We start from the raw sequence: 22081 nt of genomic DNA on the forward strand, positions 1-22081 counted from the left end.
GAACAAACTGAGGGTTGATGGGGGGTGGGAGGGAGGGGCGGGTGGGTGATGGGTATTGAGGAGGGCACCTTTTGGGATGAGCACTGGGTGTTGTATGGAAACCAAGTTGTCAATAAACTTCATATAAAAAAATAAAATAAAATAAAATAAAATAAAATAAAATAAAATAAAATAAAATAAAATAAAAAGAGAAAGACAAACCAAGAAACACTCTTTGCTATAAAGGACAAACTGATGGTTACCAGAGGGGTGGTGGGTGGGGAGATGGGTGAAATAGGTGAAGGGAATTAAGAGTACACTTACCATAATGAGCACTGAGTAATGTATAGAATTGTTGAATCTTAAAAAAAAAATGAAAGTTTTATCAGCAAAAAAATGAAAGTTTAACTGACAGAATGGGAGAAGACATTTGCAAACGACATGTCAGATAAAGCGTTACTATCCAAAATCTATAAAGAACTTATCAAACTCAACACCCAAAAAACAAATAATCCAGTGAAGAAATGGGCAAAAGACATGAATAGACACTTCTCCAAGGAAGACATCCAGATGGCCAACAGACACATGAAAAAATACTCAACATCACTCATCATCAAGGAAATACAAATCAAAACTACAATGAGATACCACCTCACACCTATCAGAATGGCTAACATTAACAACTCAGGCAAAGACAGATGTTGGCAAGGATGCGGAGAAAGAGGATCTCTTTTGCATTGTTGGTGGGAATGCAAGCTGGTGCAGCCACTCTGGAAAACAGTATGGAGGTTCCTCAAAAAACTAAAAATAGAACTACCCTACACCCCAGCAATTGCACTACTAGGCATTTATCCACAGGGATACAGGTGGGCTGTTTCGAAGGGACACATGCACCCCAACGTTCATAGCAGCACTATCAAAATAACCAAAGTATGGAAAGAGCCCAAATGTCCATCGATGGATGAATGGATAAAGAAGGTGTGGTATATGTATATACAATGGAGTATTACTTGGCAATCAAAAAGAATGAAATCTTGCCATTTGCAACTACATGGATGGAACTGGAGGGTGTTATGGTAAGTGAAAGTAGTCAGTCAGAGAAAGACAAATATATGACTTCATTCATATGAGGACTTTAAGAGACAAAATATGAACATAAGGGAAGGGAAACAAAAATAACATAAAAACAGGGAGGGGAACAAAACAGAAGAGACTCATAAATATGGAGAACAAACAGAGGGTTACTAGAGGGGGTGTGGGAGAGGGGATGGGCTATGTGGAAGGGGCACTAAGGAGTCTATTCCTGAACTCATTATTGCACTGTATGCTAACTAATTTGGATATAAATTTAAAAAATAAAATTAAAAAAAAAACCCGAAACTTTCAGAGAAATAAAAAAATTAACAACAAACATTGATAAGCATGTGGAACAAGAGGCATACTCATACAGTACCGGTGTGAGTGTAAACTGGGAAAAGAGTGTGATATTATTTGTTAAAGTCGAAAATTCGCCTTCCCTATGACCTACCACTCCAACTCCCAGGAACAAATCCAAAACAAATATATGTGCGTGTGCACCAACAAACACCTATGAGAAAATGTCCATCCCAGTAAGGACTGAGTAATGTAAAGAATTGCTGAATCACTATATTAGACACCTCAAACTAATACAACATTGTTAATTATACCAGAATTAAGAAAAAAAAAAGAGAGTACCTAGCTGGTTCAGTCAGTAGAGCACACGGCTCTTGATCAATGAGTTCAAGCCCCACTTTGGGTGCAGAGATTACTTAAAAAATAAAATCTTAAGAAAAAAACAAAGAAAAGAAAATAAATACAATGTCCATCACCAAAAAACATTCATTAAGAGTAGAAGAGAAACATAAATTGCCATATATTCATACAATGAAATCCTGTATGTCTATAAACCTAAACAGGCTACAGTTACACACATGATAGGTGAATCAGAACAAAAAAAAAAAACTTTCAATAAAGGCAACTAGATACTGAAGAATATATGTACTGAATGATTAAATTTCTTAAAATTCCAACAAGTAAACTGTAGTGTTCAAGGATATAGAGTAAAACCACAAAGCAAACCAAGGAAAGCAATACTATCAAGTGAGGAAAGCGGCTCTCTCTGATCAGGACCAACTAAGGACTTCTAAGGGGCAGAGAGCTGACTATTTTTTGACAGTTTACTATTTACCAGCTGGTTACCCAGCTGCTGCTCTCTTTGTGATACAACACTGCATGGTACATTGTGTTTTGTTTATGTTTTATGTTTTTAAACTATTATAGAATGAGAAGAGTTTAAAAAGGAAACAAAAATGAAATGTCAAAATCAAAATCTAACTTGTGCTGGATCAGGTTATTCCTCCCTGATAGGAACCTAAAGGCTTTAAATGAAATTAACTGTTTGGGGCTGTGGGAAGTGCCCCACCATGGATGGGGGTGGGGGTGTTCACAGCCGAGAAGTATAATATTTAGGGACATTAGGGAAGCTAAGATAGAAAAGTAGAAAGTTTAACCAAGGTTAAAGAGCAAATCACTGATAAGAGTATAAAAGGATTATCTAATAAATTTTAAAGTATGTGTTTACTTTCCAACTCTTAACAACATCATGTTGCCTGTTACCTTGGCAAACAGCAAAATGGAAAAACATGGAGAAAAGGTAACTGTAATATGATATGCAAATTAGGTTGTGTATCACCTTCATATTTGTGAAAGTCAGGCTAACAATAAAAATGTTTTCTCCTTGGGGGGCCTGGGTGGCACAGTCAGTTAAGCATCTGACATCGGCTCAGGTCATGATCTTGCAGTCCGTGGGGTCAAGCCCCACATAGGGCTCTGTGCTGACAGCTCAGAGCCTGGAACCTGCTTTGGATTCTGTGTCTCCCTCGCCCTCTGCCCCACCCCCACTCATGATCTCTCTCTCTCTCTCTCTCTCTCTGTCTCTCAAAGATAAATAAACATTAAAAAAAAAAATTTTTTAAATAACTGGGATGAGGGGCGCCTGGGTGGCTCAGTCGGTTGAGCATCCAACTTCAGCTCAGGTCAAGATCTCGTGGTCCGTGAGTTCGAGCCCCACGTCAGGCTCTGTGCTGACCACTCAGAGCCTGGAGCCTGTTTCGGATTCTGTGTCTCCCTCTCTCTCTGACCCTCCCCCGTTCATGCTCCGTCTCTCTCTGTCTCAAAAATAAATAAACGTTAAAAAAAAAATTTTTTTTTTAAATAACTGGGATGAAATATCTCCTTTAAAAAATAAAATTAATAAAATAAAATAATAAAACAAAATACAATACAATACAATACAATACAATACAATACAATACAATACAATAAAATGCTATTCTGGGGCGGCTGGTGGCTCAGTCAATTAAGCATCTGACTCTTGATTTTGGCCCATGGTTCGTGACATCAAGCCCCACATCAGGCTCTGCACTAAAAGTGTGGAGCCTGCCTGGGATTCTCTCTCTCCCTCTCTCTCTGGCCCTCCCCTGCTCTCTTTCACTGTCTCTCTCTCTCTCTCAAATAAATAAACTTAAAATGCTATTCTTTTAGCCAAGTACTATTCAACTAAATCTACAGCACTAGATAGGTCAAGAAACTCTACCTGCAATCTATTGACGTTTTGTGCTTCTTTCAAAGATACCACGTGTCCTTTGTTTTCCTGGACCATCATTTGCACTTGATTCTTCAGTTCCTTCACCTGCAATTCCTTCTGATTAAATACAACTTCATCAGCAGCCAGTGCACACTGGGAGGAGGGAAAGAAAGCACAAGAGATTCACCACAGAAAGTACTCCAGACAGCCCAGAAAATACCACAAAAACTGGGATTTCATGATGGTTTGACAATGTCTCTCGAAATTTTTCTCATCCTATTCATTTTCAATTTTTTTGGCTTTCTGTAGAAGAAAGGCAGAAACAGTTTGAGGACCTGTCATTGCTATAACCTAAGAATTAATTACCATAAAGATACAAAGACTTTCCTGGTTTTTATTTCCTGAATTTTAAAACAAAAACAGTCACTTGATTTCTAGACTACGCTCAGGAGGAGTTATTTTTACAAGTTTGCTAGAATTGCCATGAGATTTTTTTTTTTTTTTTTTGCCATGAGACTTTTAAATGTGGGTTTTTAAAAATCAAAGAGGTCACATTTTCCAAACTGACCTATAGAGTTAAGAACACATTTGGATCTTTTAAATAAAGAATATTTGGTAATTCAAAAAAAAATTTTTTTTAATGTTTATTTTTGAGAGAGAGAGAGCACAAGCAGGGAAGGGGCAGAGAGAGACACACACAAGATCCAAAGCAGGCTCCAGGCTCTGAGCTGTCAGCACGGTGCCTGATGTGGGGCTCGAACCCACAAGCCATGACATCATGACCTGAGCCAAAGTCAGACACTTAACTGACTGAGTCACTCAGTCGCCCCAAATATTTGGTAATTTTATGCACTTTCACTATGAAGAGATATTTTGAAGACATCTAAAAATATGGTTAAACAAATAGTTTTCTTAATTTCCAATGAATTATGCCTGTTTTCAAATAAACTTGAGATATGCAAGTAATACTTTTAAAACAATTTTTAAATTAAATAAACTGAAAGAAATTTAATATTTGTTGAGTGAATTTTATGCTAGGGGCTCCTGGGTGGCTCAGTTGGTTAAGCGTCTGACTTGATTTCAGTTCAGGTCACGGTCTCACAGTTCATGGGATTGAGCCCCGCGTTGGCCTCTAAACTGAGAGTGCAGTTTTGCCCGGGTTTCTCTCCCTCTCTCTCCCCCCCCGCCTCAAAATAAATAAATAATTTTTTTAAAGTGTATTTTATGCTAGATAGTGACCTGACATTTTAAAAATATCTCACTGTGGGGCGCCTAGGTGACTCAGTCGGTTCAGTGTCCGACTTTGGGTCAGGTCATGATCTCACAGTTCATGAGTTCAAGCCCCACGTCGGGCTCTGTGCTGACAGCCCAGAGCCTGGAGCCTGCTTCGGATTCTGTGTCTCCCTCTCTCTCTCTCTGCTCCTCCCCCATTCATGCTCTGTCTCTCTCTGTCTCAAAAATAAATAAACATTTATAAATAAATAAATAAATAAGTAAACAAACAAACATTAAAAATACATTTAAAAAAATCTCACTGAATAGACATGATTCTTTTTTCATGAAGAAACCAAGAGATTAAAACCTTTTCCCAAGATGACCCAGTAGATAAACCAAACTCCTGACCTTCAATCCCAGGGTCTTTCTGGATCAAACCCCATGCTCTTTCTCCTAAGCTATAGGAAAACACAAGAACAAGAGCTGATTTACAAAAATAGTGTTCCCTTTACAAGCAAGATTTAATTCACAAAAACAGAGTATGTACGTGACTACTCAGGCAATGGCATAGAGGGGTAGATGGGTTCCTGTACAGAGAACCCATAGACCAAGGCCAGCCTTGATTTGCCACAGCCTCGTAGCACCACTTAGGGCAAGTCCCTTCTTTTCTCTGCTTGGGATCCTCAAGTGACCAAATGAGGAGAGGACACATGACCCTGATGGTCCTTATTTTCATATGTTTACATATGACCTATGTGACTTCTTTCATAAAATGAGATTAAACTATAATTCTCGTTGGTTAATATCCTCTCCCATGGTAAACTGTACATTTGAGCTTAAAATGTAATTTATCACGTAGTACTGCATATTCAACTATTTTTACATATGCTTTACAGACTACAGCTATATTATTTATTATTTATTTCAAGTGTTTAACTGTTGAGTAAATTCATGTTCACATACTGCTCTCGTATTCAAAATTTGGAATAAAAAGGCAACAAAGTCCTTCAAGAGGTGTTTATTAGGATATGGAGTATTCCAATAACTGACCAATGGCAAAAACCAAGGATTACAACACTACCTGACACAGGAGCACCTGGCTGGCTCAGTGGGTTAAGTGTCCAACTTCGGCTCAGGTCATGATCTCATGGTTCATGAGTTCAAGTCCCACATCAGGCTGTCTGCTGCTGGCACAAAGCCTGCTTCAGATCCTGTCTCCCTCTCTCTCTGCCCCTCCCCCACTTGCACGCACTCTCTCTCTCTCTCTCTCTCCCAAAAGTAAACATTAAAAAAAAACTAAAAACAAAAAAACAGAAACACTACCTGACAGCATCTAACAAGGAGAAGATGGTGAAGTTCAAAGTGACACTTCCTTAGCAAAAATCTGGTGGTAATTCTACCTGCGATATGGCCCACGATCTCCTGTTGGCTAGGAATTTTATTTTTAAGTACTTACCTGCTTGTGTAACAGGTTCAAGGAAGCAGGGCTGAGCAAAGAGAATGTCTCTCCCTGCACAGACCTGCTGTCTTGCTAAGTAGTTTATCAAGCTGACTTCACAGTAACCCCTGGCATGTGGCCCCACGTACAGCTACTAAGTCCAATCACTTAGCTGCCACTGATACATAACCTCAGCAGGTGAAAAATAGGTGAGAGATAATAATGAGCTAGGTAGGTGAAAAATAAATGAGAGATAATAATGAGCTGCCTTTATTGAGCCTTACTCCAGGCCAGGCAGCCTTCTCATCGTTTTATGGGAACTAGTGTTTTAATAATCTTCACAGGAACCCTACAACGTGCTTGTTATTATTGTTTAATTAGCACAGAGAGGTTAAGTATTTTCCCAAAGTCACAGAGCAAGTAAGCAAAGGAGTTGGAATTCAAATCTTAGGAGTTTGGTACCAATGTTCTTAACCACTATGTTATTCTGTCTCAAACAGAAAGTCTAGAAAACTTTTTAATTTTTTTTGTTTATTTATTTTTGAGAGAGAGAGAGAGAGAGCAAGCAGGAGAGGGGCAGAGAGATAGGAGACACAGAATCTGAAGCAGGCTCCAGGCTCTGAGCTGTCTGCACAGAGCCTGACGTGGGGCTCGAACTCACAAACTGCCAGATCATGACCTGAGCCAAAGCCAGATGCTTAACCAACGGAGCCACCCAGGCACCCCTAGAAAACAACTTTTTAAGGAGACATATGGGGTGAGGAATGACAGCAATCATTTCTCTATTTGCTATTTAGTGGTATCCAAGATTACTACTCCTGCAAGACTTCAGACCAAAAAAAAAAAAAAAAAAAATCTATTTTTTTAATTGGGAAATACTGAATATTGTGTCTTTCACACTGAGATTAATTACACTAGCACTTTGAAAGTTCTGAGAAGTCTTGGGATTTTTGTAATCTAGCATTCCCTAAAGCCATCTGATCATGGTGCCCTTTTTCATCAAGACTGTTAATATCCTGGGGCTCCTGGGTGGCTCAGTAGGTTAAGCATCTGACTTCAGCTCAGGTCATGATCTCACAGTTTGTGAGTTCAAGCCCCACGTCGGGCTCTGTGCTGACAGCTCAGAGCCTGGAACCTGCTTCCGATTCTGTGTCTCCCTCTCTCTCTGCCCCCTGCCCTGCTCACACTCTGTCTCTGTCTCTCAAAAAGTGAATAAACGTTAACAACAACAACAAAAAAAAGACTGTAAATATCCTTGGGAAATCTTAATCTAGAGTACATAATCTAGAGGAAGTTAATTCAGAATTTCCAACAGATGGAGAGAAAAACTTACTACCCCGCCATCCTCAATCAGGGGGTTTTATGGGCTTCCATTTCAGCCACCTTAGAAGGATGAAGTACTCCTTATTGTCAACTCCTATAGTGCTCCAAAGTTCAAGCTTCCCATCAACCGTATTTCCTGTTCTGCCACTTTCTTATGCCAAACAGGAAGGGTCAGGCCTGCTCTATTATGAAGAAGGTAGAGCAGAGTTACTGCTTTAAAAAAAAAAAAAAATCCATGATTTTTGGGGAACCTGGATGGCTCAGTCAATACAGCATGCAACTTTTGCTCTCAAGGTCATGAGTTCAAGCCTCATATTGGGGGCAGATTACTTCAAAACAAAAATTAAAAACTCCATTATTTTAAAGTTATGACTTTAAATGCTTATATTTAAGTATCAGACGTTGTGAGATAGGGTGCCTGGGTGGCTCAGTCAGTTGAGCGTCCAAGTCTTGATTCTCTCTCTCCCTCTCTTTCTGCCCCTTGATTGGAAGATGCACGTAACTTAGTAAACAAATACTTTCCAAATGATCGATGGGTGATGATTGAAAATCACGTGGATGAAAGATCCATTCAAAGTACAAGATAAAGGGGAGCCTGGGTGGCTCAGTCGGTCAAACAACTGACTCTTGATTTCCACTCAGATCACGATCTCACAGTTGTGAGATGGAGCCCTGTGACAGGCTCTGTGCTGGGCGTGGAGCCTGCTGGAGAGTCTCTCTCCCTCTCCTGCCGCCCATCTCCTGCTTGCGCGCACAAGCACGTGCTCTTTCTCTCTCTCTTAAAAAAAAAAAAAAAAAGCAAGATAAAAATAAAAATTTTAATGTACAGATCTTAATGTAACAAAAGTAGTTTCAACTCCCACATTGCAAGTAAACTTTAGGATGCCGCTACTTGTTGAGTTTTGGTGCAATAACAAAGAAAAATATCCATAATTATCTGAAAATAAATTAAAATGTTCCTCTTTCCAATTACAAATCTAAATGAGGCTGGATGTTCTTCATGTACTTCAACTAAAACAACATATTGCAACAAACTGTATGCCGAAGCAGATAGGAAAATCCACACATCCTCTATTAAGCCAGACATTAAAAGAGATTTGCAAAAATGTACAACAATTCCACTTTTATTAAGTTTTTTTATTTGGAAAATAGTTATTTTTCATGAAAAAATGTTTTTACTTGTCACTGGGTTATTATTTTGAGTGAATTAATAGCTTAAATTTTTGTGTTTTAATTCTAATATGGTAAATATCAATAGATACAACCCACATAAACAAAAGCTCTTTAGGGGACCTCAATTTTAAAAACATAAAAAAAAAAAAAAAAAAAAAAACCTTGTATGGGCACCTGGGTGGCTCAGTCAGTTAAGTGTCTGACTTCAACTCATCTCACGGTTTGTGGGTTTGAGCTCCCTATTGTGCTCTCTGCTATCAGTGTAGTGCTATCAGGCCCACTCCAGATCCTCTGCCTCTCTCTCTGCCCCTCCCGTTTGTGCTCTCTCTCTCTCAAAAATAAATAATATTAAAAAACAACAACAACAAAAAAAAAACCTTGTGAATAAAAAGTCCAAGAACTGCTGCAATAGAGGTTTCTTTCTAATACATATAAAGAGGTACAGAGGAAAGATTTCTAACTAGAAAGCTGTTTTCAGGGCACCTGGGTGGCTCAGTCGGTTAAGCATCTGACTTTGGCTCAGGTCACGATCTCGCGGTTTGTGAGTTCAAGCCCTGCGTCGGGCTCTATGCTGACAGCTCAGAGCCTGGAGCCTGCTTTGGATTCTGTGTCTCCCTCTCTCTCTGCCCCTAACCCACTTGCATTCTGTCTCTGTCTCTCTCAAAAATAAACAAACATTAAAAAAAAAAAAGAAAGAAAGCTGTTTTCCTATTTTCAAAAACTGGCAGAATACCTATTTGCCCAACAGAATGCAAACTCCATGTAAGCAGAATAGGTACATCTTGTTTTCCGTGATTTCCCTAGGGACACGAAATCTTCAGGTTTTTGAATGGAAAGTAACAAATGTATTTCGGAACTCAATGTACATATATGTAATATGTACACATGTACATACCTACATCCCTTAAATATTGTCACATACAATGATTTTGTTTGTTTAAAAAAAATCAACATTCCGGGGTGCCTGGGTGCCTCAGTAGTCACTTAAGCCTCTTGACTCTTGATTTCAGCTCAGGTTACGATCTCGCAGTTCATGGGTTCGAACCCACATCAGGCTCTGCACTGACAACACAGAGCCTGCTTGCGATTCTCTCTCTCCCTCTCTCTCTGTCCCTCCCCCGCTGTACTCTCTCAAAATAAATAAATAAATAAACTTTTTTAAAAAACTCAACATTCCACACTCAAGGGGTGAAGTTTTTTTTTTTTTCATCAAGAACCACTGACCCAAAGAGGGATAAAAACTCAATAAAGTACTTAATTTTCTTTCTGAAATTATGTTTCTCTTCACCTTCTAAATTAATGACCAGGTCCCCAAGATTCTACTTCATAAATGTAACAAGTTAAAATACTGAAAGAGAGGGGCAACTGGGTGGCTCAGTCAGTTAAGCATCTGACTCTTGGTTTCGGCTCAGGTCATGGTCTCGAGTTTCCGGACTTTGAATCCTGTGTCAGGCTCTGTGCTGACATTGTGGAGCCTCCTTGGGATTCTCTCTCTCCCTCTCTCTCTACCCCTCCCCCACTTGCTCTCTCTGTCTCTCGAAATGAATAAACTTAAAAAAAATTAAAAAAATATTAAGGGGTGCCTGGGTGGCGCGGTCGGTTAAGCGTCCGACTTCAGCCAGGTCACGATCTCGCGGTCCGTGAGTTCGAGCCCCGCGTCAGGCTCTGGGCTGATGGCTCAGAGCCTGGAGCCTGTTTCCGATTCTGTGTCTCCCTCTCTCTCTGCCCCTCCCCCGTTCATGCTCTGTCTCTCTCTGTCCCAAAAATAAATAAACGTTGGAAAAAAAAAATATTAAAAGAGAAAGGAAAATGAGGACAAAGCAGTAGGAAAAGGGAAAAAGAGACTGAGCAAAAGGCAAATGAGAATTTACATATAATCCTTTTTAAAGACTTCTGGAATCCCAAAATGACCCTTGCCCAAATAAACGGAGTCCTTAAACAAGTCACTAACGGAAGTGGTGTCTACATACCTGGCATTTCCTAAGCTCTCGCTTCAGCTGGAGAACTGTCACATGCTGTGGTCCTTCTTCCAGGTTGCCGACGCCGTGGCTCCCTCTGAACGAGGTGAACACCGCCTTCCTGACATCCTGGGTCATGTTAAACCACTCCTGCAGTTTGTGTTGCTGCTTTTGGTTCAGTCTGACAGCACCCTTTAAGTCCACCAGGAAGGTAAAGGCTTCCTCTACACAGGTTTGGTAACTCTGACACTCTCCTTGTAGCTGAGCTACTTGTTCCTCAAGAGACCGGATCCTGTTTTTATCAGGAGTCCCCTCTTGATGGATCTGGCTGGTTTGGCTGATGCTATCCTGCTGGCTTTGCAGAGCTTCTCGAAGCAACTTGATTTCAAATTCCATTTCGTCCATACGGTCAGACTCGGGGCTGAAGTTTAAGGTGGGTTTGTTTCTAATATTGCGTGCTCTGTTGGCATATTTGAGGGAATTTAAGGACTCGTCAAAATCTGAGGAGGATGGGCTGACGCAAGTGATCATGACAGTCTTGGCACTGCCTCCCAAGGAATCTTTCAGAAGCCGGGTGATTTTAGCGTCCCTATATGGAATATGGGAGCTCTTCCTGCGTGGGTCCCCAAGAGCACTGATTACATTTCCTAAAGCCAACAGCCCACTGTTGATCTGAATGGATTCTTTGAACCGTTCACCAGTATTCCCGGTTTTAGTTACTCTTTCCGAGCCCGCCAAATCCACAAAGTGGAACTTTGAGACAATATGCCGATGGGAATACCACGATCCATCTTCAGCTGCCTCTGTATTTTTCTCTACTTGACAAATGCTGATTGTAAAAATTGCATGTGATCTACTGGAGTGCTCGTTCATTTGGGTGGTACCTGTATGCCTGGCTGCATTCCCCATCTCCAGGAGACTCATCACCTCATCTGCATTCTCCACGTGACATTCCTTGGCCCCAACAATCACTTAAAATAGCAACAGCAAGTTTTTAAACCAAATTTTAATCAAAACCCAGTAGAGTTAAACTTAACCACAACAGTTATTATTTGCTAAACTTCCCAGGCTAAGAAAGTGTCTTAAAAAATCAAGAGCATTTCAAACAATAGTGACAGCAACATCATTAAGTAATTTTGGATAATCTCCCAAAGGAACTATTTTAATAGACAGCACTCATTTTGATGTTTAAATTCTAAAAGATATTATATATATATCTTTTATTGTGTGTGTATTAAACAATCTGGTTTCTTTGGAGTCACATATCACACTCAATTCTTTAAGATGACTGAGAAAAGAAAAACCCTTTAATCCAGTATTTTGATTTATAGAGTCTAACAGACTTATTTAAATAGATTAATTAAATATTAACTCAAAAGAATTAACTAGTAGTAGATTAATTAAAAGAAATCAGTTTCTTTTGAGTCTTCAAACCATCCTTAGGTTTAAGGGTTTTGGTACTGTGTGGTCATAACCAACGATACATGAAGATTTCAGTATAAATAAATTGGTTATTCATTTTAAAAACAGGCTTAACCTACGTAATATCAGAGTATAAGGTAAACAAACATGTTGGCAATTCACAAAAAGCAAAAAAGTTTCTATTTCAACAACAGCAGAATAAGAGCCAAAAATAAACCAAAGCTTACCACCCACATTATTTGTTTATATCCAAACATATTTCAAAAAGAAGAAGGTGGATTTGGGCTTTGAATCAGAGTCATAAAGCTCCTGATTCTGTGCTTGAATTACAGAGCCATGGTTCCTCTTTATTCAGATCCGGTTATGTCACTGTTTTCTTGAAAAATAATCATTTTGCTTTCATTATTTCCATCATGACACTTTCTTAACAACCTAGTTCATTGAAAGTTCTAAAGTACTTATACTACAAACAGGGAATGCTAACATATCACCAATTATAAAGTATGACAATGTAACTGTAAATCAAAGGATAACTTTCATAAAGTTTTTTAATGTTAGGCTACAGCTTATCACTATCCATGGTCCTCAAACCTAGCTGCAAATCATCTGGAAGCTTTATAAAAGAGAAAGTACTGATGCCCAGGCCCGATCAGGGCAAATTCATCAGGATTTCTGAAAAGCAGGGCCCAGAAATCAGTTTTTTTTTTAACTTTTTAAATGTTTATTTATTATTGAGAGAGAGAGAGAGACAGAGAGCGTGAGCAGGGGAGGGGTAGAGAGAGGGGGAAACACAGAATCTGAAGTAGGCTCCAGGCTCTGAGCTGTCAGCACAGAGCCTGACGTGGGGCTCAAACTCACAAACTGCGAGATCATGACCCGAGCTGAAGCTGGTCACTTAACCAACTGAGCCACCCAGGCGCCCCTGGAAATCAGTATTTTTTAAAAAGCCTCCACGGTGATGCTAATTGTGCAGCATCCAGGTTGGATGCCAACCAGTGCTTTACACGAAGGAACTAAATAAGGATGTCAAAGAAATACATTTTGGTTGTGAGTGGAATACCGTATAAAACATATGGCAATTTGTCTTAAGAGCATTTGTCACATCTTTCCAAAACTTTTGCAGGACTGATAACAGCTATTAAGTTTATCAGGGGTGACAGCAAATGGGCTATTTTACAATAAATATGTATTATTTTTGTATCTTTAACAAAAAATAAAAACATTCAAGAATTACCTTTTATATGATACAGAAGCTCAAAACACTGGCCTGGATTCTGTCCAGAAAAGATAAACTATACTGAATTATCTAATAAGACCACAGACTACCATGTATGCTTTCTTTCTAAAAAACAAAACAGGGGTGCCTGGGTGGCTCAGTCGGTTAGGCGACCGGCTTCAGCTCAGGTCATGATCTTGCAGTTCGTGGGTTCGAGCCCTGCGTCGGGCTCTGTGCGGACAGCTCAGAGCCTGGAGCCTGCTTCGGATTCTGTGTCTCCCCCCTCTCTGCCCCTCCCCCGCTTGTACTCTGTCTCTCTCTCTCAAAAAATAAATAAATGTAAAAAAAATTAAAAACAAAACAAAAACCAATTTTTTCAAACATTGAGGAATTCCAGGGCTGCCAAGCCAGGGCTAAAAAGGCAACAAACTTCACTGTCCCCTGCACGCAGTTTGAACGACCTTACATTCCTACTGCGAGGAGATTCCCTCAAGGGGACACTCCTCAAGCAGGATCCTTTTTCTCCAAGAAGGTTCTACCTAAGTATCCTTTCTTAGAAACACATCTAAGTCATTGTTGTTAATAATAATGAAACTCTGGAAACTGCTTAAATGTCCAACAATGGAATATTAAAGTATAATACATTCAGAAGACAAATTACCACATGACCATGAAGACTCATAACTTTGAGAAATATTTAATGTTGTGTGAAAATGCTCACCATATAAATATCACATGAAAAAATAAGATGCGATGCTATATGTAGGGTTGCAAGTATATTAAAAAAAATTATACATGCATGGGAAAAGAAATCTGGAAGGAAACACACCAAAAACAGAAGTTACTTTTTCTGGGTTCTGGGATTAAAGCTGATCTTTAATAACTTTCTTCCTTAAACTTTTCTATGTTTTCAAAATGTTCTATGTTGAACATATAACCCTTTAAATCAGAAAAGCAGGAGGTGCTATTCTTTAAAATACTTGCATTTTGACCCATTCGAACCTTCTCCCATTTCCAAACAAATTGATATTTAATGAGATTAACAAGTTGCTAGCATAGAAAGTCAGATCTTGAAAAATACAACAAAGTACAGGACAAAATCAAAGAGGACAAAAGGAGAATTCTAGATCGACTTGGACAAACACCAAAGGGAGAAGCCATCTCCAATCTGGGAGAAACTCTGGGAGAAAAAAAAAGTACAAATACTAATTTAGCCTATTTCCAAGTCTCACTGATCTTCAGCCCAGAGCGGGAACAATTATAGAATATAAGTATCTTGAATTACAACTTACTAACTTCATCTAACCAACCAGTCTGAACTACTTTTCACCTGGGTGATTTAATGGATATTGTGAATCAAAAAGGTATTCAATTTTAAAGAAAAAACAAATTCCTTTTGCTTCTATGTCTGTTTTAAAGATTCTTTGCAATATATCCAGAAACTGAATTAAATCACATCTTTTTGGTAATGAAGGCAGTCAATGCTATTTACCTGTGTTTCCTTTTTCATCTTCTCGGATGTGAAGATCCTTCATAGATGTTTCCAATTCTAGAAGATCTCTTAGGTCTTCCTTATATACTTCTATATAAGACACTTTGATATTAAAGTCAGTGCTAGAATTTTCAGAGATGTTTTGAAATATTTCTTGGATAGCTCGAGGAATGATACCCTTTTGACCCTCCACAACTGAAGCTAAAAATTTACAGAAAGAAAGGACATCTGAAAATTAAAATATAAGAAAAGCCAAAACCCCAAATTTATAATGTATACATCTATTTTCTTACATTTCTCTATATTACAAATTTTTTAAAACTGTAAAATATAATATTGATGTGTAAAAGTTTCCACAATTTAAAAAAAAATTTTTTTAACGTTTTATTTATTTTTGAGAGAGGGAAAGACAGAGCATGAACAGGGGAGGGTCAGAGAGAGGGAGACACAGAATCTGAAACAGGCTCCAGGCTCTGAGCTGTCAGCACAGAGCCTGACGCGGGGCTCAAACTCATGGACCGCGAGATCATGACCTGAGCCAAAGTCGGCCGCTTAACCGACTGAGCCACCCAGGCGCCCCAACAATTTTTTAAATAGTTTTAAAAATTACAAGGTAAAGTGTGAAACAAGTCAAAGAACAAATTGGGACTTAAGGTTAAATAAGTTAGGTTAATTTAGAAACCTACCCAGCATTTGTAGCATTGTTCCATAGAAAATACGTTTCAAGCGCAAAGGGTTGGCTTGCAAATGAACCTTAAAAATAACTAGCTTCCAGGTTGAAAATTACCAATGTTTAGGTTTTTGGCAACAAACATCCTGAAAATGTGAACCTCTATTAACTTGGACTACCTTTCACCTAATTTAAGATGCAAGACTGCCATCGTGTGGCAAATAAAGGAAGCTGTAGCTTTTTCTAATACAAGAGAGAGTGAAGATTCTTTTTTGAGAGTTTCCAGGAACTAGCCAATAGCATTACCTATGAACTACAGTGCAATATACACATTGTAGATTACCCAGAAAATAAAGTCGATTAGAAACAGCTCATTCATTTCCCACTTCAAAAGATAACAAAACACAATAATTCAAAACTTACCAAAACACTGAATTTCAAATATTTATCATAAAGCTTCAATAGGTATTTTGGTAACCTAAATGCCATATTTTCAACATTACACTTATATTCCGGACACAGCTTCGGAGAGAGAACTTGTAAAGTTTTATACATCAACAGCTATCATTTAGCTATTGTATGTTATTTAAAGAACACACAAAAGTTTCTAGAGAATGTTCTAGTTTCTGGTACAAGTCAGTAAATCCAAGGTTCTGAGAAGCAGGAAAATGACTATTAGTTTAAATAGGCATCCTATTGAAAAAAAAAGATTATTCTGCCTCAGGGCCTAGCATGGTGCCCTAGGCACTACAAATGCTCAATAAATTATTTATAGGAGGAAAAAACAGCATTAGTTAAAAATCAGACAGCAGGGGTGCCTGGGTGGCTCAGTCGGTTAAGCATCCAATTTTGGCTCAGGTCATGATTTCACAGTTTGTAGGTTTGAATCCCACATTGGGCTCTGCACTGAAAGCTCAGAGCCCGGAGCCGGCTTCAGATTCTCTCTCTCTCTCTCTCTCTCTCTGCCCCTCCCCTGCTCTCTCTCTCTCTCTCAAAAGTAAACATTAAAAAAATAAAGTAAAATAAAAATAACAAAATAGTTGTGTTGACAGCTCAAAGCCTGGAGCCTGCTCCAGATTCTGTGTCTCCCTCTCTCTCCGCCCCTCCTCTGCTCACACTCTATCTCTCTCTCAGAAATAAATAAAAACTGGAATGGAGGAACTATGGTCCATTCCAATTGTAGAATATTATATAGTCTGAAAAAATGAGTAAACTTCTATGACACAAAAGTGAAGAAATGAAATACTTTATATTGTTAAATGCAAAAAGAAAGTTATAGAAATAATGGTATAATAATTCATTAAACAAAACAACAAGAATAAAACTACATGTGGGGCGCCTGGGTGGCGCAGTCGGTTAAGCGTCCGACTTCAGCCAGGTCACGATCTCGCGGTCCGTGAGTTCGAGCCCCGCGTCGGGCTCTGGGCTGATGGCTCAGAGCCTGGAGCCTGTTTCCGATTCTGTGTCTCCCTCTCTCTCTGCCCCTCCCCCGTTCATGCTCTGTCTCTCTCTGTCCGAAAAATAAATAAACGTTCAAAAAAAAAAAAAAGAAAATTAAAAAAAAAAAGAATAAAACTACATGCATATTTGTAAAATGCCTAGAAAAATGTCTAAAGCACTCTAGAATACTATACATCAGATGGTTATTTCCTTGGGATGAGACTAGTTTTCATTTATTTTAGTTTCTTTTTTTTTAATGTTTATTCATTTTTTTATGGGGGAGGCAGGAGAGGAAGACAGAAGATCCTAAGTGGGCCCTGCACTGACAGCAGAGAGCCCGATGCCAGACTCAAACTCACAAACTGCAAGATCATGACCTGAGCCAAAGTCTGACACTTAACCAACTGAGCCACCCAGGCACCCCTAATTTAATTTCTTAAGCATCACTTGCAATTCTTTTTACAATGCACATTATTATAATTTTTAAAGAGCCAGGGAATAAGTTTCTAGAAAGATTCCTTTAAAAAATGAGAGAGGACCCAAATAAACAAAATTACTAACAGAATGGAAGAAATAAAAACCAACACCATAGAAATAAAAGCAAATGTAATAGAATATTATGAAAACCTATATGCCAACAAACTGGACAACTTAGAAGAAATGGATGAATTCCTAGAAACATATAATCTATCAAAACTGAAGCAGGAAGAAATACAAATTTGAACAAACCAATCACTAACAATGAAATTGAATCAGGAATCAAAATACTCCCGACAAACAAAAGTCCACAACCAGACAGCTTCACTGTGAATTGTACCAAACATTTAAAAAAGAGCTAATATCCATTCTTCTCAAACTATTCCAAAAAATACAAGAGGAAGGAAAACTTCCAAATTCATTCTATAAAGCCAGTATCACCCTGATACCAAAACCAGATAAAGACACCACAAAAAAGACGACTACAGGCCAAGATCTCTCATGAATATGGATGCAATCCTCAACAAAATATTAATAAACCGAATTCAAAAATATATTTTAAAAAATCATACACCACAATCAAGTGGGATTTACTCCTGGGATGCAAGAGTAGTTTATAAGCTGCAACATAATCAATGTGGTATGTCACATCAGTAAGAGAAAAGATAAAAACCATATGATCATTTCAACAGATGCAGAAAAGCATTTGACAAAGAACATCATCCATTCATGATAAAAACCCTCTGCAAAGTAGGTCCAGAGGGAATATATCTCAACAAAATAAAGGCCATATATGAAAAGCCCATAGCCAACAAGATATTCAATGGTAAAAAACAGAGAGCTTTTCCCCTGAAAGTCAGGAATAAGACAAGGATGACCACACTCACCACTTGTATTCAACATAGTACTAGAAGTCCCAGCCATAGCAATTTGACAACAAAAAGAAATAAAAGAAATCCAAATTGGTAAGGAATAAGTAAAACTCTACTGGCAGATGACACAATACTATATATAGAAAACGCTAAAGACTCCACAAAAAAACTCCTAGAACTGATAAATGAATTGAGTAAAGTCACAGGATACAAAATCAATGTTCAGGCATCTTTTGCATTCCCATACACTAATTATGAAGCAGCAGAAAAATTAAATAATCTCATTTACAATTGCACCAAAAATAAAATATCTAGGAACAAACTAAACCAAAGAGGTGAAAGATTTGTACTCTGAACACTATAAAATATTGATGAAAGAAACTGAAGACACACAAAGAAATGGAAAGACGCTCCATGCTTATGGATTAGAAGAACAAATACTGTGAAAATGTCTATACTACCCAAAGAAATCTATACATTAAATGCAATCCTTATCAAAATACCAACAGCATTTTTCACAGAACTACAATAATCTTAAAATTTGTATGGAACCACAAAAGACTCTAAATAGCCAAAGATATCTTGAAAAATAAAAACAAAACTGGGGGCACCTGGGTAGCTCAGTCGGTTGAGCATCCAACTTCAGTTCAGGTCATGGTATCACGGTTCATGAGTTCAAGCCCCACGTCAGGCTCTGTGCTGACAACTCAGAGCCTGGAGCCTGCTTCAGATTCTGTGTCTCCCTTCCTCTCTTCCCCTCCCCTGCTTGCATTCTGCCTCTCTCTCTCTTTCTCTCTCAAAAATAAATAAACATTTTAAAAATTTTTTAAAAAGGGGGGTGCCTGGGTTGGCTCGTTGGTTAAGCATCAGACGTCGGCTCAGGTCACGATCTCACAGTTCGTGGGTTCAAGCCCCGCATCGGGCTCTGTACCGACAGCTCGGAGCCTGGAGCCTGCTTCGAATTCTGTGTCTCCCTCTCTCTCTGCCCCTCCCCCACTCACACTCTGTCTCTCACTCTCAAAAAATAAATAAAAAACATTTTAAAAATTTAATAAAAAAATGTTAAAAAAAAGAAAGAAAAACAAAACTGGAGGAATCACAATTCCAGACTTCGTTACATTATAAAGCTATAGCAATCAAGACAGTATGGTATTGGTACAAAAACAGACACATAGATCAATAGAACAGAATAGAAAACCCAGAAATAAACCCACAATTATATGGTCAATTTATCTTCAACAAAGGAGGAAAAGAATATGCAATGGGAAAAGACAGTCTCTTCAACAAATGATGTTGGGAAAACTGGACAGCTACATGCAAGAGAATGAACCTGGACCACTTTCTTTCACTATATACAAAAGCAAACTGAAAGTGGATTAAAAACCTAAATGTGAGGCCTGAAATCACAAAAATCCTTGAAGAGAGTACTGCCATTAATCTCTCTGACATTGGCCATAGCAACTTCTTACTAGATACATCTCCTGAGGCAAGGGAAACAAAAGCAGAAGCAAACTATTGGGACTACATCAAAATAAAAAGCTTCTGCACAGCAAAGGAAATAATCAACAAAATTAAAAGGCAACCCTACTGAACGAGAGAAGATATTCGCAAATGATATCCAATAAAGGGTTAGTATTCAAAATATGGAAAGAACTGATACAACTCAACACCCAAAAAACAAATAATCCAATTTAAAAATGGGCAGAAGACATGAACAGACATTTCTCCAAAGAAGACATCCAGATGGTCAACAGATACCTGAAAAGATCCTCGAGGGGAACCTGGGTGGTTCAGTCAGTTGAGCAACTGACTCTTTAAAAAAAATTTTTTTTTAATGTTTATTTATTTTTGAGAGAGAGAGAGACAGAGCGTGAGTGGGGGAGGAGCAGAGCGAGAGGGAGACACAGAATCCAAAGCAGGGTCCAGGCTCTGAGCTATCAGCACAGAGCCTGCCATGGGACTCAAACCCACAAGCCGTGAGATCATGACCTAAGCCGAAGACTGATGCTCAACCAACTGAGCCACCCAGGCACCCCAGCAACTGACTCTTGATTTCAGCTCAGGTCATGATCTCACAGTTCATGAGTCCGAGCCCCATGTTGGGCTCTGTGCTGACATCGTGAAGCCTGCTTGGGATTCTCTGCTTCCCTCTCTCTTCCCCTCCCCTGTTCGTACTCTATCTCTCTCAAAAATAAATAAATAAACACTAAAAAGAAAAAAAAAAAGATGTTCAACATCTCTCATCATCAGGGAAGTGCAAATCAAAACTACAATGAGATATTGCCTCATACCTGTCAGAATGGCTAAAATCGACAACACAAGAAACAAGTGTTGGTAAGGATGTAGAGAAAAAGGAACCTTCTTGCACCGTTGATGGGAATACAAACTGGTGCAGCCACAGTGGAAAAAGAGTATGGAGTTTCCTCAAAACCTTAAAAATAGAACTGCCTAATGATCCAGTAATTGCACTACTGGGTATTTACCCCCAAAATACAAAAACAGTAATTCAAAGGGATACCCCTTTGTTTAAACCCCTATGTTTATAGCAGTGTTATTTATAATAGCCAAACTATGGAAGCAGCCCAAGTATCCATCAATAGATGAATGGATGAAGACGATACCACAGATATATATAATGGAATATTATTCAGCCATAAAAAAATAATAAAATCTTGCCATTTGCAAGGACATGGATAGAGCTAGAGTGTGTACTGCTGAGCGAAATAAGTCAGTCGGAGAAAGACAAATACCATACAATTTCACTCATTTGTGGAATTTAAGTAACAAAACAAATGAGCAAAGGAAAAAAGAAAGAGACAAACCAAGAAAGAGACTGTTAACTATAGAGAAGAAACTGACGGTTACCAGACAGGAGGTGTGTAGGGTGATGGGGGAAAGAGGGGATGGGGATTAAAGAGTACACTTAACATGGTGGGAAAAAAAATGATTTTTTTAAAAAATAAAAAGATGGGCGCCTGGGTGGCTCAGTCGGTTGAGCGTCCAACTTCGTCTCAGGTCATGATCTCACAGTTCATGAGTTCAAGCCCACGTCAGGCTCTGTGCTGACAGCTTGGAGCCTGGAGCCTGCTTCCAATTCTGTGTCTCCTCCTCTCTCTGCCCCTCCCCTGCTCATGCTCTGTCTCTCTGTCTCTCAATAATAAATAAACGTTAAACATTTTTAAAAATATATATTAAAAAAAATAAAAAGAATAAGAAAACCGAGGGGATAAAATAAAAAACTGTTTCTAAGGGTGTTATCAAGTATAAAGTACTTTAGAGCAGCTATAATATTTTTTTAAGTTTATTTATTTATTTTGAGAGAGAGAGAGAGAGAGAGAGAGAGAGAGAGAGAAAGAGAGAGGGGGAGGGGCAGAGAGGGAGAGAGGGAGAATCCCGAGCAGGCTCCGCACTGTCAGTGCAGAACCTGATGCAGGGTTCGAACTCATAAACAGTGAGATCATGACCTGAACCGAAATTAAGAGTCTGTCACTTAACTGAATGAACCACCCAGATGCCCCAAGAATAGATAAACTTAATAACTTTTTCCCTTAAAGAATTAAAATTGTATGTATGGCTTCTTAATAAAAAACAATATAGCTATACTTAAGTCACCAAGCTCGAAACATAACTCCTATTAGTAAAACATACTGAGTCTTAAAGATCACAAAACATTTGCCAATTAAAAAAGGGGCTACAGCCCTAAAAAAAAAAAACAAAAAAAAAAACCCACAACTTATAACAGAAAATTTGAATTTTTTGAGACCCTAAAATAACCTAGTATCTTTAACCTCTTAATCCT

The 22081-nt window shown here is 38.6% G+C and overlaps 1 protein-coding gene across 1 annotated transcript in view; it reads right to left on the reverse strand.

The window, feature by feature from the left end:
* Positions 1–22081, reverse strand: part of KIF27 (kinesin family member 27) — a 91151-nt gene that overhangs the window by 66791 nt on the left and 2279 nt on the right. The window contains exons 2-4 of the mRNA XM_047102838.1: positions 14824–15024; positions 10706–11664; positions 3596–3739 (exon numbers count right to left, since the gene is read on the reverse strand). Of these exons, the coding sequence (XP_046958794.1) occupies positions 3596–3739; positions 10706–11664; positions 14824–15024 (1304 nt within the window). The remainder of the gene's footprint in view (positions 1–3595; positions 3740–10705; positions 11665–14823; positions 15025–22081) is intronic.

Source organism: Lynx rufus, unplaced genomic scaffold, assembly GCF_022079265.1.
Source record: "Lynx rufus isolate CCGP_SWC_20201006 ecotype Redwood Valley unplaced genomic scaffold, mLynRuf1.p SCAF_10, whole genome shotgun sequence".
Lineage (NCBI taxonomy): Eukaryota > Metazoa > Chordata > Mammalia > Carnivora > Felidae > Lynx > Lynx rufus.